Source organism: Falco peregrinus, chromosome 9 (genome assembly GCF_023634155.1).
Source record: "Falco peregrinus isolate bFalPer1 chromosome 9, bFalPer1.pri, whole genome shotgun sequence".
Lineage (NCBI taxonomy): Eukaryota > Metazoa > Chordata > Aves > Falconiformes > Falconidae > Falco > Falco peregrinus.
In genome coordinates, this window is record NC_073729.1 from 16,818,759 (window position 1) to 16,836,499 (window position 17,741).

Sequence of the window (17,741 nt, forward strand, 5' to 3'; positions counted from 1 at the left end):
GAAAACTTTTGCAACCTCTATGTACCTCACACACAAATATTGTTATGAGAGGATAAAGCCTGACTCAGTGATGTTTAATGCCTTCCTCCCTGCCCCCCCCCCTTTCTTTTAGTCACAGCCATAGTGAATATTTAACTGTCCATTTGACAGCTCATTTCACTTCTAGATCAGGAGAAAAAAGGTGCCTGAAGGTATACTTAAAGTTGGTAACAACTGCTGTGGATGTAATGACCAACAAAATTGGAAAAGTCATTATCAACATTAAGTAAGAATATGTAAGGCACCTGAAGCAGAAAAAGCAAAATATTTCTTTAAGGCGAGTTGCCTTAATCCTCCATCTACATTAAAGAAACATAATCATCTATTCACTATATCAACCACAGCAGTGACCTTAACCTGTGACAAACACCACCACATTTCATTCAAAATTTTACTGCTGTCAGATTGTGGTAGTGGCCAAAGGAGGGAGGGCTCACACACAACATGTGAGATAAGACCCCAAGAAGAGCTCTAGGATACGTGACCTTCTGAATATCCTTAGTGTATACAGCACTTTTTTTTTTCTGATATTTACAAAGCTAACACCTATGATGAGACACTAAGATATCCCACAATGAAGACAGAGAACCATCTGGTAAGCACAATAATGATTAAATGCTCAAATACAAGCTCTAAGAACTAAAGCAAAACTACTTCTTTGCAATCAGTTCTGGAAATCTTCCCCTTTATCATGTTCAAACATAAATAAAGCAGAGTTATCGTTCTGCCTTTACAACTTTCGTCATTCCTGATCAAGTGCCAAATGAAGCCCCACAGCCTCTGTCAAGAAGCAGCACCAGCACTTAAAGCAGATGCTCTTAAAGCTACTGAACAGATGTCCCAGGGCAAGGCAGCAGGCACAGATGGCATCCCTGCGAATATGTACAAACTTGGGGTTGCCATCTAGTCAAAACACTCGTGCATCTGCTTAACATTGTGTGGGAGAAGGTCACAAAATCACAGGAGTTCAAGGACAGAAGCACCGTTCACCTTGCACGTGCTGCAGAAACAGTACAATGTTAAGGTCTCAACTGCTGGAAAAAAAAAAAAAAAAAAAAAATCGATGCCACAGTAAGAATCAGGCTGTTACTGTACAGAAGTTTCTGGAAAGTTCTGTCAGTCTGGTTAAGACACAGTTTTATGCATTTTTTTTTTAATAGAAAAACAAATTTAAGGAAATTTCAGAGATCAACCTATTCGGTGTCGTCAGCTAGACGTTTGAGAAGCTACTGCACAGATTTGCCTATTTGAACATGTTTATGCACATAGCTTTTTCATTTCACAGAAGCATCATGCCTAGCAGAGTATCAGAACATTTAATGATGTTTAATGATAAAAATGGCTTCAGGCAAGACTGTGCTTTAGCATCTTTGCAAAAACAATTCTTGATGTATTCAGAGACGAAGAGCCAACAAATCTGCATCCGTTATCACACAGATTTCAGGACTTTCAATCTACAGAGATTCTGTGATGCATCACACATCAGTACACTTTTGGCCTTTCACTGTTCCTTACCCACCGAGTGAGTCTGTGTGCAGAGCGGTACACACAGCACATCGCTATTTTGGTTGTGCTGCCAAGTAGCTTAGCCTGGACAGCAACGTAAAAGTAACTGAGATCTTCTAACGCTCCCAGCAGAAAAGAATCCAGGCCAAAAGCAGGCATTGGGTACACTATGCTGCAGATAAGATGGCAGGCATATGCCCAAGACCATTGTCTCTGTCAATGAAGCCATGCAGAGCAAAAGCAGTGCCTTTGAAAACAAGAGATGCATCTCTTCAAACAGAAGTAAACACTCATCTTGGAGTTGTCACCACGGTTCTTTATGGATGCAAAACCAGAACAAGTTACAGCCGTCAAGGCAAATATTTCAGTTGCTTCCACACGCACTGTTCTTGTACCCTAGTTACTATAAAGTGACAGTGTAACATGCCAAGCTCTGAAGCATTACACATTGTGAAACACTGGGTTTTGAAAAAATGCTCTTACACATTCAAGTGTACAGATCCAGTCCTCCGCTACATATGCATACTTACAAACCATACAAAGCTATTTTTTGCAGCTAATTTAAATAGGGACAACTTGAGAGGATGCGCAGCAAAACCATGCATGACAAATCTTCACTTATGTGGCATTAAAGACTTACTACTGTGGCAGAGATTACGTACTGATATCATCAAAGCTCACGAGCAAAATCAGGCTGACACCAGGTAGCACAAAAGGTGTCATCAACAGAAGAAGGATTATCAGTGACAATGAAGCCATCTTGCTGAAAAATCAGATTAACTTTCTACAAAAGAAAATGCAAAAGCTGAATCCCATATGTTGCACAGACAAAGACTCTATCATCAACTACTGTATTCCGAAAGTATTCCTCCTATACCAGCAAATCCAAAGTAAGCCAAAACTTAATACGAAATTCTTTCAAACCTCTCAAGCAAAAGCCTGAAAGTTCAACTTCACGGTGCTGTGGGCTACCTAAACAGAATGTTTTCAAACATTTGTATCCTTTCATTTCAAACACAAGGAACTAAATCTAGTCCATTAAACAAGTTTATTTTTTCCAAGCAGACCACTCTGAGGACTATAGGAATCATATCAGCGTAGCTTGAAACATTTAGCAATAAACACACCCATACTGACATTTTCTATATTAAACATTTTGTCTTTTGTTCTACAAATCTTTTGTCTTTTGTTCTACAAATCTACAAGGCAGCTGGGCATGCAAGCTGCAAGGCATTAAGCATTTATGATGCATTTGTGTACCTGCAACTAGGCAAAGGTCATCCAAATACAAATTTACTTTCTTCTTTGATCATATAAAGAAAAAAGTAACCTCAACATCTGCCTGCCAGCTAAAAGACAGCTCAAGTCAGAGCAGGTACAACGCAGCTGCTCATTTTCAAGGCGTGTGTTAAAGATTGACCTTAAGCATTTTTGTTTCCATTTCACATGTCTAAAAATCTGTCTTCACTGGGGCTGCCACCAGCCTACTACCTGAAAAAGATCTAGTCTCTCTCCTACCCATAGTAAACCAAGTAGGTAGTGCCAGACTGCACCTAAAAATAGTACCACATCTAAGAGGTTTCAGAGCTAGCACAGTCACACAGTCAGCAGGACAGAACAAAGTCTATCATTTGAAGTAAGGTGAAGTCATGACTCCTTAGCTGCTACAGCTAAAAAAAAAAAAACACACCAAACCTCATACACATACAGACACAAACACCAACAGGAACCAAGACATCTCCACTAAAGGTAGGTATCCGCAAGAAGTGGCCAAGTCATGGGAGAAATTTGATTTTCTTCCCTCAGAAAAAGCAGAGGCTGACCTCACATTAAGGGATGCAGTCTAGTGTAACCATCCTGAAAAGATGGCCTCACTCTCCTGACTACATATTCCCACCTCATCCTTTGCATCAGATTCAGCCATTCTGTTACAGTAAGGCATGTCAACACAATGAACTAGTGTGACAGAAAAGTAACCCAACAGAAGAAAAGAATCATTTCTTTACGCTCCAAAAGCAAGTCACCTTGCACTCACACTATCACTTTAACTCTAGCAGGGAATGCAATCCACCCAGTTACACTCTGAAGTAGTCCTTGAAGGGCCCATCACCCACAACCATTGACAACAGGTTAGTTTCCCCGGTGGACCATTCACAGTCCACAAAGCATTTGTGTCTGAGGACTTTCTGAATGGGGGCTGTCGGGTTTACGGCTAACCTGAGACTTTGAGCTGGTGTTAGCTCAGGGATCATTGTGGGTATGCAGAAGCCTGGAGCTGCCAGTGTGACCAGAGAGCCCCCAGCAGAGCCGTAACCAAAGCAGACCATAGCCCCGGTCCAGTCCCTCCCTTCCTCATGCTCGTCACTGCATCAAGGGCTCAGCTCAGGGGATCCCCAAATCCACAATTTCTAAATACCAGATTTGAATAAAACAGAAGAGGATAACACAGCCTTTTAAACTAATGAGGTCTGCAACCCAAGTCAAACTACAGTATCTGAAAACAAATTACCTTAACCACTGTGTCCTTAAAACAAAGGCTCTTCCCTCTGATCTTGCTCTCCAATTCAGCAGCTGTTCAGTGATTTCTTATGTTTTGACAAATTCCACACATTTCTGCTAGATTCCCAGCAAAAAATCTTTTCTTTTCCTTTCCACTCTCTCAAGGCTCCCTGCTGATCTCTGGATGCCCTCAGCCTCCATCTGCCCTGCAGGCTTCCTCCTTCCCCTTCTTCCCTCCCTGCCAGCCACCTGAGCACACCAGCTTTCCACAGCTGGCAGACATCAGGGCACACACAGCCACCCTCCTCCCTTTCAACAGGCAGTACTGACCGCAAGGAAAGCACACGCGCAACATCACTAAACTGCAAAAACCAAAAACCAGACACATCACCCACCCTAATGTCCAGGCAAGCGAATAACCATTTGTGAGTAACATGTTGCAAACTTCTAACAGTCTTATCAACCAGGAGAGTTACATTCTTAATGAGCAGCCCAAATTCAGTGGACACAGTTTTCAGAAAGTTGCATTCAGTCTAAATTTGAGACATTTCCATGCTTTGCCTACATCAAAGGCTCATAAAACAATCAGAGTAACACAGCATGTTGGGAGAAGACTCCGGGGGGACCCACACATCCTGCTCCTGGCTGACCACAACATTTCTGCACTCTCCAAATTCAGTTTTAAAGAGTTTCAAACTGTCAGCCATTCTGCTCCAATTGCCAACAAGGTCCAATCAATGTGTTTCAACAGCTGGTTATCAGCAGCATGTTAATGCTGCAGAGAGACAACAATTGTCAGCCTACTGTACATAAAACACCTGCTCTCAGCAGGGAGCTGCAAGATGGAAGGTAGCTCCTCAAGCAGTAACTCCTCTTTCACAACACTTAAATCAGCATAAGATGTATAGAATATAACAGTTCTTCCTCACCTTCCCCTTTTGCATACTTCAGAGCCAAGCATAGAGGTAGGTGGGTCCAATTCTATTTGTATCTCCAAAGACCTTTTGGGAAGGGGAAAAAAAAATTCTGGAAGAAATAAAGTTCACCTGCTTGTTCCACTATTAAAATACTAAGGGCTGCATAGATGCCTCATCACCTCATTCAGAGAAATGGACATAAGTAAGGCTGGATCTTTATATTCTCTGTACAGCTTTCCAGTTTAGCCATTCTACATATAAATATTAATGAAGACGTGACCTTTCCCCTAAAAGAAAAAGGTTAATGGATACATTTGTGAATTTTTTCCTTTCCTTTTTAAATACTGGGCATCTCAGAGTCCGATATGCATATACACAACTTGCAGAAAATCATCTAAAATGTAGTATGGAGTAAATCCAATCTTTCAGGCTTACAACTAGGGTCAGAAGTCGCTTGCATAGGTTTCTTTTCATTAATTAGGTTTCAGTGTTCCATTAACTAGCTTGTTACCCTTTTGTGTTTTTAATCAAACATATTATGGCCTGGTAGCCTTCCAACTGTTATTTGTAACCATACAGCTTTCATCTACTCCTTAACAGTCTCAGAAGCCATTCATGGTGTCACCAGGGAGAAGTATTCCACAATGTACTACAGTCCCATGCTTGTTTCCCCTCCCCACCCAAAACTGCCTTGCTAGAAATAAAAATCCTTTGCTATGAGCCTGACATATTTATCCGAATCCCTCTGAATATTTATATAAACACAGTTTGCTGTTATATAGGGAAGAGCCAAATTCTCCACTCAATAAATCCATTTCACCATAGCAAGACAATTAGCTTAGAAGTTTCCAAACATCTGATGTGGCGTAAATTTTCCCAAGCTCAGGTCCTAGACACGGGTTATAAGCATAAAAACTAAGAAAAAAAGAAAAAACTTAGAAAATTTAGAAAAAAATAGAGTTTTTAGTGCTACCTGTAAGAAAATCTTAGAAACAAATCTTATGACTTGCTCCCTAGTTCTATTATAGTGGGATCTCCCATTCTGAAACACTCTACAGACAGTACGACAACACATGCACAGAAAGTTAGTACTAATAAACACAAAGCAGAGAAGACAGACACAGAACACACACACAAATAGCAGGGAGGAATAAGCAACTTGGCATTCTACAAAACCGTTAGTTTTTCATCCCGCCTTTTTAGTAACCAGTAAGAGTAACAAAAGCAACAATGGCTTCTTTGGGAAGGCAAGGGGAGTCGAGGGGAACAACACACAAGACTGAGGGATCTTGAGGAATGCACATAAGGAGACCTTGAGGAGAAAGCCAATAAGGGTATTACCCTATTTCTTGTGGGTAATTCACAAGTAACAGTTTTCCATACTCCGCATTACAACGCCCAGTTTCTCTGCTTTCCACAAAACTAAACCAATGGTTAAGAAAAATCTTTCTTTGGAGGGCAGCTTGTTACAGAACAAGTAAATACCCAACAGGATACTTTCCAAAAGTCAAAGGGAATTTTGCCTGATGAAAGATTAGAAAACCTGATCCAGAGTTATTACCTCCCACGTCATGGCCAGATGACAGCTTGGCAGCCAGCTGCCGGTTACGTGTAACATACTGTAAAGACCAGGGGTCCTCAAACTATGCCCTGCGGGCCGGATACAGCCCCCCGGGGTCCTCAGTCCGGTCCCCTGTATTTACAGAACCACCACCCCCACCCCACCCCCGCCCCCGCTGGGGGTTGAGGGGGAAACCAAGCAGCCGCAGATGACTGCCTGGCACTTCATCCACACGCCGGCCCCCTGTTTAAAACGTTTGAGGACCCCTGGTAAAGACTGTACTTCCTCTTACTTCCTTTCAGGTAAGTACCAGAGTCCCAGGTGACAGGTACTCGTGCTACTCTGATATGAGGAGGTTCAGATTTGTACATTAGCAGAAAAACCATTCTGGACTCAATACTTCATGACACCATAAGCTTAGACACAAGTAGTGGTTCAATAGTGGCTACCTCAAAAAAAAAACTGTCAGCAATTAAAAGGTCATTATTGAAAGTTTGGGCAGTTGGAAAGTTTGGAAATTATGTGAAAATATTATAAGCTAGTCAGTAGGGTGATCATTCACCCAAAGAATGCTGGCCACTCTTTTCCACATACCTTACCCATTGCTTCCAAGCACCAAAAGCCTTAGAATGCATCTGATGTACACCAATGATTTCCTTTCCCGCTCACTGTAATTTATCATTTTTATAGAAAAAGTACAGGAAGAGTTTATGACTTTTTTTTTTTTTTTTGGGGGGGGGAGGGGATGGAGAGGGATGGAATTTTGACATTAACAAGAAAAGAAAATATTGCAGCAGCCATTTGCTTTTAAATTGTGCCCCAGAGTAGTCAGGAAATCATACTCAACTTCTTTGGTGAAAACCAGTATTTCAAAGAACGTCTGAATTGAAACAAACTGACACAAAGCCTGGGTACCTGAACATCCTTGTCAGATTCCTCCAGATACTGATCTCACCCAGCAGTGGGAAGGAACCATCAATATGCCTCCAATCCACCGAGTAAACAGCACAAAGGCAATGCTGACTCCATCTAATTTATGTTCTTGAGCTTTGGACCATGCAAGGCCAGAGCAAGTAAGGAGGGGGCAGACAACTCTGGATGAAACTGTATTAAATCACTGTTGAAATAAGGATTCATTAGGGGTTGGATTTTATACATCTTGATGGCCTTTTCAAAGTGTCTTGGTGGTCCGAAGAGTCCAAGGTTGTGAGCAAAATAGCTCACAAAGATCTTCTAGGAAGATCTGGCTAACATAATTCTCCAATAAAGAAAACAGTTTCCACCTTCTGCATCCCCAAGTAACATGTTTGTCCATCCTGTACTACATTTTGTTATCTATAGTTTAGAAAAAAAATTATAATCTTCAAATTTACCACTGTATTCCAGATAGTATGTGCAGACTGTGTACAGTTATCAAACTGTTCAATTAGACTTGATCTGTGTTAATTAAGCCTTCCATCTTCCAAGCTGTATTTTAATACATTTGGATCATGAAAACAGAGTCTTCATCATCATTAGGCTGATTCAACAAGATAAAATATTAACAAAGATGCATTTATCATTATTGTAGTATAAATCCTGTCCATCAAATGATGATATAAATTAACAGCAAATCTCTTAATTGTTGTGAAATATCCATTTAGTATACAAAACAGCATATCTGAATTACTGACTTTAAAAAAAGCTGTATTCATCTTATATTAATACCTTTATTTTAAGAGTTCCATTGTGTTGATGGAAAATAAAATCCTGCTAAAACTCACTAGACAGATTAAATATAAACGAAGCATATTACTGCTTCGTGGTGACCATCTCTACTATATACACCATGCAGAACTTCCTTTTGAACTAGTTATGCTGTTATGCTGGCATATGTAAGCTAGAAAATATATCTGTGTGTGGTTGTGTGTACATATATATAGACACACCTTTTTGTCGCTTGGAATAAAACCTATTCATCAACCATGAAATCTGTGCACAGCAAAACAGACATTTCTTATAAAGATGTGAACGCTTCTACCAAGAGCTAGCACAGTTTTCTTTATTCAGGTGTCATTGACCTCCTGCATGTTCTGAAGTCTCAAGCTTTTAACTTGGCCACTTCTGGTATGCTGATAAGTTAAAAAACATCATGTTCTTAACTACAATATCTCTTATTTTGTGCATAATGGAAAAGTTCTTGGTTTTTCCATAGTCAAAAACTATACTAGTTAGGTAATAAATGTGCCCTTATACTTGTTCCCATAGGTCTCCATCATGCTGAAACATAATGATGTCTCTTACTATTCTCTTTGCATTGTCTATTTTCATAGACGCATGGAAAGTTGAAAAAAGCTTGACAAAAAAAAAAACCTGGCTGTCATCAGAACAGAACCACAATGATTATCAAAAGCTTCATAGGAGCAACAATTTTAAAAAGGCTTCCCCTGTAAAAAAGGCCTGCACCCATTTCAGTTCACATGCAAAGCTAAAGACTGGCAGAAGACCTGAGCAGCATCAAAACATCAACAGCAACATCAAATTAGCAAGCTGAAAGTTCTGCTATTACATTGATCATAATGTCCTCTTCAGTACGCCCCAAATCTTTGCTCTCTACTCTTCATCAATGTTAAAAAGTAATTTCTCCACTGTCATCCACTTTATTAACGTCTGTCATCACAGACCTAAGGGTTTGAAAGCACTATCCTTACCAAGGTCCAAGTAGCAACTTATGAAACTAGAGAAACAAACAGTGACTTTGTTTTAAGTGATACAAGAGTCCAGGAAAGAAAGATAATAGCAGTAACTCATCAGACATTCAAATTTTAACAGCAGTCATTAGCAACACTGGACATGTCTGTTTCAATTCTTGCATAGAGCTACATGAACTGATACTACCTTGGTTACTACACAGAACTACAAAGGTTTAAGTGAGACTAGCACCCAGTCCTTCAACTACATATATATTTAAACAGATGTCTAATAATTTGAAATACTAGAGATAACCTCAGTGCCAAGGACAACAGCAGCACATTTTGTTCAGTCAAGATTACTCCTGCATAGCACATCTCTCTACCAGCTTCTGTCTCTGTCCATCAAGATACAGGAGTTAAGCAGCTAAATCCAGAAGAGGCCATATCTAAAAATCCACGTGCCTTGCATTCTATAATCATCACTGCCCGTCTAGCTTGACCTTGGATTTTGCTGAGTGCATGCATATGTCCCTACACATGGGGCAGCGTTCCTCTGTCAATGGCTCTCCTCAATTTCCTCTTCCTTAAAATTAAAAAAAAAAACAAAAAAAAAACCCCACACAAACAAACAAAAAAAAACCCAAATCCATTAACATGGCAAACTGATCCTGTTAACCATGACTTCAGACAGCTACAATGGCCTGGAAAAGCTTGGAGGAATGAAAAAGTAATGACAAACAAAATGATAGAGCAAGAGAAGGAAAACAGGAAGAGTTGCAGGGAGGGATCCTTGTGTAATGTAAAGCAATATTCTTCTATATTGAGACAATGGCCTGGAAAATGAAAGAAGGAATCAACTAAGAGACCAACAAGAAAGTAGAGGTGACAGAAAAGTATTAGGATAGAATAAGGAAGTAGAAGAGTCCTCCCCTTAGCTATCCTTGCCTGGATATCTCTGCTGTTGCACTGGCAAATGCCATCATTGACAATTTGGTGATAATGAAACCACTGCCCTCTCCTTTGTGTATTTTCCCAACAAAAGGTAAGAAATGGGGCTAACAGTTGTGTATCATGTACATGATTAACTAAATTACATGCCAATAGGATCCCCCCACCCCAAAGAAGTGCTGTGGAATGACTGGTATTAGAGTTGAAATAGGAGCAACCAAAGAACATCCTATTACTACAACAAAAATCTGACTAGATGCAAAGGTCCTTCAAGCCCTAAGAAATCACAAAAAAAGCATTCAGAAAGTTACTAGTAGGAGACTATTTGACACAACACACACTTTGAAACACCAAAACATCACTGCAACTGCATTATGGGCCATAATACTAGGTAAATTTTTGTTTTAATAAACTGAGGTCTACCACTAACAGCTAGAGACACCTCTTTTTTCCCCTCCTACACTGACAACAAAAAAAAGGAAAACCAAAAAAAAATAGAAAACATCAACTAAGAATATATTGTATTTACGGCAGGAAGAAAACATACACATCATCATACAGAAGCACAAATAGCTTAACTGCTTAATAGCTTAACTGCTGAATCTCAAAAAAGAAAACATATTATTTTAAAATGTTATAAAACATAGTGAAGCAGGAAACATGTAAGTTTAACTTTTGAAAAGCAAACTCCAAAGTGCATATAATAAACTAGTAAGGGAAACTGCATTACAAGGTTTGTAACTTCCAAAGTACATTGTGTCTATACTACATTGGGTTTGATCTAACCATTTAAGTTATTTTACAGACCAGGCCACATAAATAATACATTCCTCCTATAACAAAAAACAAGTAGAAAAAAGGAGCAAATGGCAAACTATGAAGAAAGGCTTTCACTTGCATGTCAGACTTTATATCTACCATTTCAACACATAGTCAAAATGGACCACTGAGCACTCAGTATTTTTTATGTTGCTACTGCTACAAGAGAGAAAGAATTTCCTCTTACCTCTGCTCTAACTCTCGGATGGACAGTATAACTCCAGAAGTTGATGCCTTCTGTTGCAGCGTGGCCAGAAACGTGAACTCACTTTTATTCCTGAAGAGCTGAATTAACTTCTCACTCACATGGGGCGCTGCATGGATTTCTCTTTCTATATCTAATTTTATTTTAAAAAGAACAAAACAAAACAAAAAAAAAAAAAAAAACAAACAAAAAAAAAGAGGGAAACAACAGTCCAGTAAAAATGCTAAGGCAGAAAGATTCATATTACATTTTTCATTTTCCCATCAATATTTTTCACTTTTGAGAGTCATCCACCATGCTCTACCACTGCGTTTGTTCAATGAAAAAACCCAAATGCCATCTCTGTCAGCATGCCCACTTGTCACTTTGACAAGTTCACAAACTGGTCAGCTACTGATTTTCTGACAGAATTTTTAATGGGATGCTGGGCCATTTGTGTCTCCTGTGAGCAGATTAAGTTCCTGTAAATAAGGTGTGCTGCAGTCAGATAAATAGGCTCCTAAATTCTGAGAAATCTCAGGCACTGCCTCTCCCAACACAATTCACCAAGCACCAATTTCAGGTTTTACCACTGACTCCGTTACCACCTCTCCATCGTACATCAGAGGAAACCTGTCCTTGCACTGTGTAAGGCAGAGATGTATTATTGCTAATAATGCTATACGGCTGTGCTTCTGCCTGAGAAATAAATACAAGACACGCTTGCAATCCACTATCGTTTCAGGGATTTCTCAGTTTAAACAAGCAAAGCGTGACAGCTCATACAATATTTATTAAACTACAGTCTGACCAGGCAGATCCAGAAATATTTCAGTCTCGCTAATCCTGCTGATGTCCAAGCGGCAGCATGCCTTCTCATATTTAATCTTCTAAGATTCAAATGCACCATCTCCCACCACATTCATTTTTATCTCATCCTTTTATTTGCAATATATCACCACTATGAAAGACGATTAATGACAAAAGGGAAAAATCACGGCATTTCACCTTCCCGCCCCTTGCTATGTCTCTCATGCTGGGCCTTTGTCACACATTTGCAAGACCTGTGCCACTTGCGGTTCCTGGATGTCACAACCAATTAGAAGCCCGGTGCGCTTCCTTTCCAAAGGTTTACTTTGAAGCCAGAAATGCCGGCACGAATTCTCAGCTGGTAGAAAACCATATAACTCTACTGAATCCTGAGAATCTGGCCCAGCATGAATGCTGTAACACACAAAGGAGTGATGAGATATACAATTCAGAATTTCACTGCAGGGAAAAAAAAAAAAAAAAAAAAAAACCCAAAAAACACAACTGTGTCATTAAATGAGGCTTTGCAGACAGAAAGAAGAGAGACTGGCTTGAAAAACAACTTGAAACTCAGAAACACAACTACTGAGGGAATGCCATGGACTGAAACCAAACTCCAAGGAAGAAGTATTCAAGCATGTTTTGTAATTGGGTGTCTCAATTTCTCCTATGCAGCTTAAAGCCCTACAAATGAGCCTACACACTCAGAATTCATAACACACTTGCACTCTGAAAAGCTCACCTCTGAAAAGTACTGCAAATTAGACATCAAAAACCACTAGTCATCATTTAAACGTCTTTGCCAGAGGCTCAAATTCAACTGATAAATAAATATAATGCCCACTTTACAGCATCAAACCATTTCTCTGTCCAACATCACTTTTATCATACCAGAGGATAAAGCTTCAAAGAACAGAATTCTTTTCCATTGCCATCAGAAACAGGAACGGAGGAATAAACAATCCAGCACCGAGCAGATTTTGTCTTTACATGTAAGATTTCATTATCTGTATCATTATCTTCACCTAACAGGTGTTATTACTGGTCATAAATACTATCTCATTTCTTTAAAAAAAGTTATGCAGAAGACACAACACTATGTGTCCCACACCCCACTAAATTCTCCAAAATCCAGTTTCCTATCTGCAGAGACAGACAATCCACTGGTACTAAGTTCCAAGGCACAAGTAAGACTCAGAGATAAAATGTCCAAGAGCTGACAGCTGAAGGTAATTATCCTTGTTCTGAAGGTTAAGTACCTTAATAACTTAGAAAATCTTGTATTTTTTTTTAAAAAGGTGTCACAATTGCCAGAAATAAAATAAGACTTATCAAAGCTTTCAAAAAATGTTTCACATGAAAGCATAGGCAGTGCTGTTATTGGAACATATATGTTAAAACTCAGTCAAGCCTTGCTAAGTCCAACATTTTCTCATTATAGGACCCAGATAAAAAGCCACATCTTGCCATATATCCAATTTTATACAAAAATATAGGACTCCTTGGTCAGTATCATGAAAGAATAATCAATGCACTACTTCAGTTAGAAACACACTTCGAAATACTGTGCTATACTCTGCTATCCCTTTATAGTCACCAACACACCAAAACCCCATGCAACACCTTATACTCGTTCCCTGTTAACTGAAATCAATAAAATCCAAAGTTCTGAAATTCCAGAATCTTGTGTTCAAACTACTAGATAACAAACAGCATTTATGTACTGCTTTGCAACACTATTCTCGTATAATTCGTACAAAGAAAGTTATGTAACTAGGCTTTTAAAAACTAACACACTAACTAACTAACTAACACTAAAAATAGTATGGTACTATTTATCTGGAGTAGGTCTACTCATTACAAGCACGTAGGAACACCTGCTACCTCCAGACAACTGGAAAACATACTTGCAGATGCAGAAATGTCTACAGAAACACTGTTCTTCATAACTCAGTCTCAGTAACCACAACAACAGGACCTCACCAGCAATTCCATGGTGAGCTGGCCAATGTGACCCAAGAGCCTGGACTCATAAGCTGAGAATGCGAGGCATGCGAGGATCCAGAGGGCAGGTGACCTGGTGTTTCAGAGATGATGAGCCTGGTGGGCTGCCGAGCACAGCTCTGGCCTCGCAACCTGGGGCCCGAGTGCTGGGAAGGAGTCACATGAGGGCTCAGCCCAGCCAGCACAGCACCATCCCAGCTCCAGTGCCCCACAGGACAGCTCCCCTGCACCTCTCTGGCAATGCCCCACTTCACACCACGCAAACGCCTGCTGTGTCATCTGTTTGCGTTTTGCTCAATTTCTGCAGAAAGTACCATACAAATGGACTGGGAGTACAATCCATTTAGAATAAGAGCTTTCTATTTTCAGGTTGATTTTCACACTGAAAAAAAAAAAAAAAAAAAGAAAAATTGAGAATACATACACCCCCTCGCCGCAGGTGCCTGAAAGGAAAAATACTTTTTATGCTCTCTATAAAAATAACTGTCTGCTTGTAATGAAATGTCATATTTCCTACATAATATAGAACAATATAGGTTTATACAGTAATCTTCAGTGAAACATCGCTTCACGCTTGAATGATAATGCAATCTCAGCAAAATAAATAAATAAACATAGATACGACTTTCATATGCCCTTCTATGTGATTATATTTTCTTAATTTGAAATACTGACTGTCTAGAGGGGGTTTTTAAACATACCAGACTGTTTCTAAAATTAAACAAGCAAAAAAAGCAAGCGTACACAGTTATTTCAAAGTACAACAGATACAAATCATCTCAGAGCATCAAGTAAAAGCAACTTTCTACCTTCAGCAACACAGAGAAGCAGAAGACATACCTACATCAGAGAGAGACAGCATATTCATTGCTTGATTTTAATTCCTTTTTTTAAGCTGCAAGTCCAAGGAAGAAGTGCCAAACAGAGCAATAGTGCAATTTGCCAGGACAGCCAAACCCAGTTAGCCGCTGCCATCCCGCATTTCTCTGCCTGGCACCATCTCCCCCATTCCCAGAGAGAAAGTCACTTTGCCTTCTCCTCGCTGCCTTGTGCCACGTGAGCCCGTTCAGTCCCCGACCAGCACAGCCCTACCAAGCCAAAAAGAGCTACCAGAGGAACCAGCACCCTGGGCTACACACACTGGGGCTCAGCAGCTGTGGCACAACTCTGGCCAGGACCTGCAGAGGAGGAAGACCACAGCACACTGCTTAGCTGCAGCAAGCCACTATATTTTACCCACAACCACAAATACTCTCAGTACTCACTTTCAGCACCTTCAAAGTAAGTCTCAATTTTGGTTTGGTTTTTTTTTTTCTACTTCATCATAAGACCAGTCCAGATAAATGGCAGTGCCACTCTGCGGCCAGTGATGTCCAGGCAAGCTTTACCTTGTATGTATGAAACGTACAGGTATTTCAGTACACACTAACCCTGTAAGACAACTGGAATTAAGGCGGCACAATAATGCAGGATTAGTATCAGTCCTTACAAACCTGATTTAGGCCCTCAAATCACATCCACTGCTCTATGCATCACCAGCTCTGGCAACTAAAAGTGATAACCTTCAGGGGTTTTGCCACTCGTAGCCCAGAACATATTAGAGGCCCCAAATAAGAGAAAGGGAGAAGCTGGCTTCAGCTCCATTAGAAGAAAGTTATCACCACACAGAAGCAGGCAAAATTAATTAAGGAAAGGGTAATGCTAGGAAAGCAGGTAAAGTTCTTGCCAAACTTACTTTGATGACAGTGTCAACAATCCATGGTACAATGGGAAGTACTCGACTGTTTAGGCCGGAATTTTAAGCAGTGAAAAATGTGCACCAGTTCTTACAAGCTGAATCCCAATCCTTCCAGGAAATCGATTTTCTTTAATAGATGTTTCCATTAGAGGAAAAATACTAAAACTCAGTTCTAAATCAAGTCCTGTTTTCTAAAGCAACATATAAGTTTCCTCATTCACTAGTTTGCTTCCATACCTTTTCCTTTTACTTCCTTACTTTGTTAGAGAACATACTGTAGAACACATTGCTGTATTGGTACCTTCAATCATTTTAAAGCTATTTGTTTCAACACGCTTTCAGGAGATCTTTTGCACAGTCACTCTGGACAAGCAAGTAAAAATTAACCCTGCAACAACATAGAATCTGGATTTCAACTGAAGCAGTTAAAGAATTGCATATTGCAGTATATTGGCTTTCACTTTGCTAGGGGCCAAATCCAATAAAACTGAAACTATTAAAAAAAAAACCACACACACACATGCACACACACACAAAAAAAAACCACCACAGTGGCCCATTTTTCTTAAGTCATCAGCTTTCCAAAAGTTGGAATGAAGAGTAGAAGGAGGGTCCAAAACTAGCAACTGTTAAAGAGTTTCTAAAAGTTGCTCAGGATGAAAAAACATGACGACATCACAAAACCTTTCTTGCTCACTGAAAGGTGCTTCATCAAAGCCTCCAAGTCCAAGTGCACAGACTCCTTTTCTGCACACTGGTCCCACAAATCATCTGTTGAAGAACTGGTCAAAAAAACCCAACCAACCAAAAACAACCACCCAAAACACTACTGGTGATAGATGCCCACTCCTTCCTGCTCCTATAAAGCCATTCCCTCAGTCCACAGAAGTCACAAACAGATCCCAAAGTCCACAGAAGGATGCTAACACCAACCATGGGGACCTTCTCCAAAAGCAGGTCATTTCACTGCCAAGCAGCAAAACGCTTCAAGAAGTTGTCCCTCCCTGCTTAGCAAGGGCAAAATGTAGCTATCTGCAGATAGCACCAATTTTTATTTTAAGCTGTGGGGAGAAAATTCACACAAATTTCTCCTTATATGCGAACAAAAAAAGACTTTGCAACACACCTCTGTCACAGGAACAGGCACAGAGTCATGCTCTCAGAGCACACTGGGTGCTCAATTCAGCTATCAGCGCTAAGGCTTGAGACAGCCCACATGGCACTGCAGAGAGCCACCAGCCAAGCAGCAGCTTACCTAGACATCACCTATGCATCCGCCTTGCCTGGCACTCACCTACAGTGCTTCCAAGCCAGGCTAAAGCAGGCGACTTAGCAAGCAGTGGGGTACAACCGAGGGAAAACACATGCAAGCTTACATCAGGGTGCTGAGCAGGCTGCTCTTACTGGGACCCCCTGCACTGGTGAGGACGAGCACTGCCTGTTCTACCTGCCAGTAGCCCAGACACATGGGTGAAAACACCCCAACCTTCTTTTAAAAAACACTGCTACCATTGTTTTCTCACGACCACATCTCCTCTTCTAGGTATTCTCACTGGTACAAAAAGGCATTGTAAATGCTTTTGCCTTGCTAGCTCCACTCGGAGTCAGTAATAAACAGTAGGAAATCATGTTCAACAGCACAGCTTTCTAAATTATGATTATTTATTATAAATCACTTTTTACATGTTGCTTCAAACACTGTTTCTCAAGAATAAGATCCGTCTGCAGCGAAATGCTTGGTGATTTTAATATGCAAACCTCCTACAGAGATGATGTCTCTTTTTAATTATTGTTTCGGTTTAATGGGTTTTCATTAAATTAGAGGATGGAGCAATTACCAGGGTGAATAGCTAATGTTACAAAGGTAAGTTCCCATGACTATACAGCAAAGGCAGTTCTGCTAGAGAAGGTGGAAAAATAGTGTAGATAATGTAAACTCTCCTTTTCCTTGATGCAAAAGTACCCTGGCAATAAGTGTTCATATATTGCTGTCATTTTGATATACGTGTTTGTAAACTAGTTTACAACTAGGCTTCTCCTAACA

General features: G+C 40.2%; 1 protein-coding gene across 4 annotated transcripts in view; it reads right to left on the reverse strand.

Annotated features, from left to right (window-relative positions):
• NELL1 (neural EGFL like 1) overlaps positions 1–17,741 on the reverse strand; it is a 292,018-nt gene that overhangs the window by 255,625 nt on the left and 18,652 nt on the right. For all 4 annotated transcript variants that reach the window (XM_055814653.1, XM_055814651.1, XM_055814652.1 and 1 more), the window contains exon 3: positions 11,149–11,299. In XM_055814653.1, the coding sequence (XP_055670628.1) occupies positions 11,149–11,299 (151 nt within the window). The remainder of the gene's footprint in view (positions 1–11,148; positions 11,300–17,741) is intronic.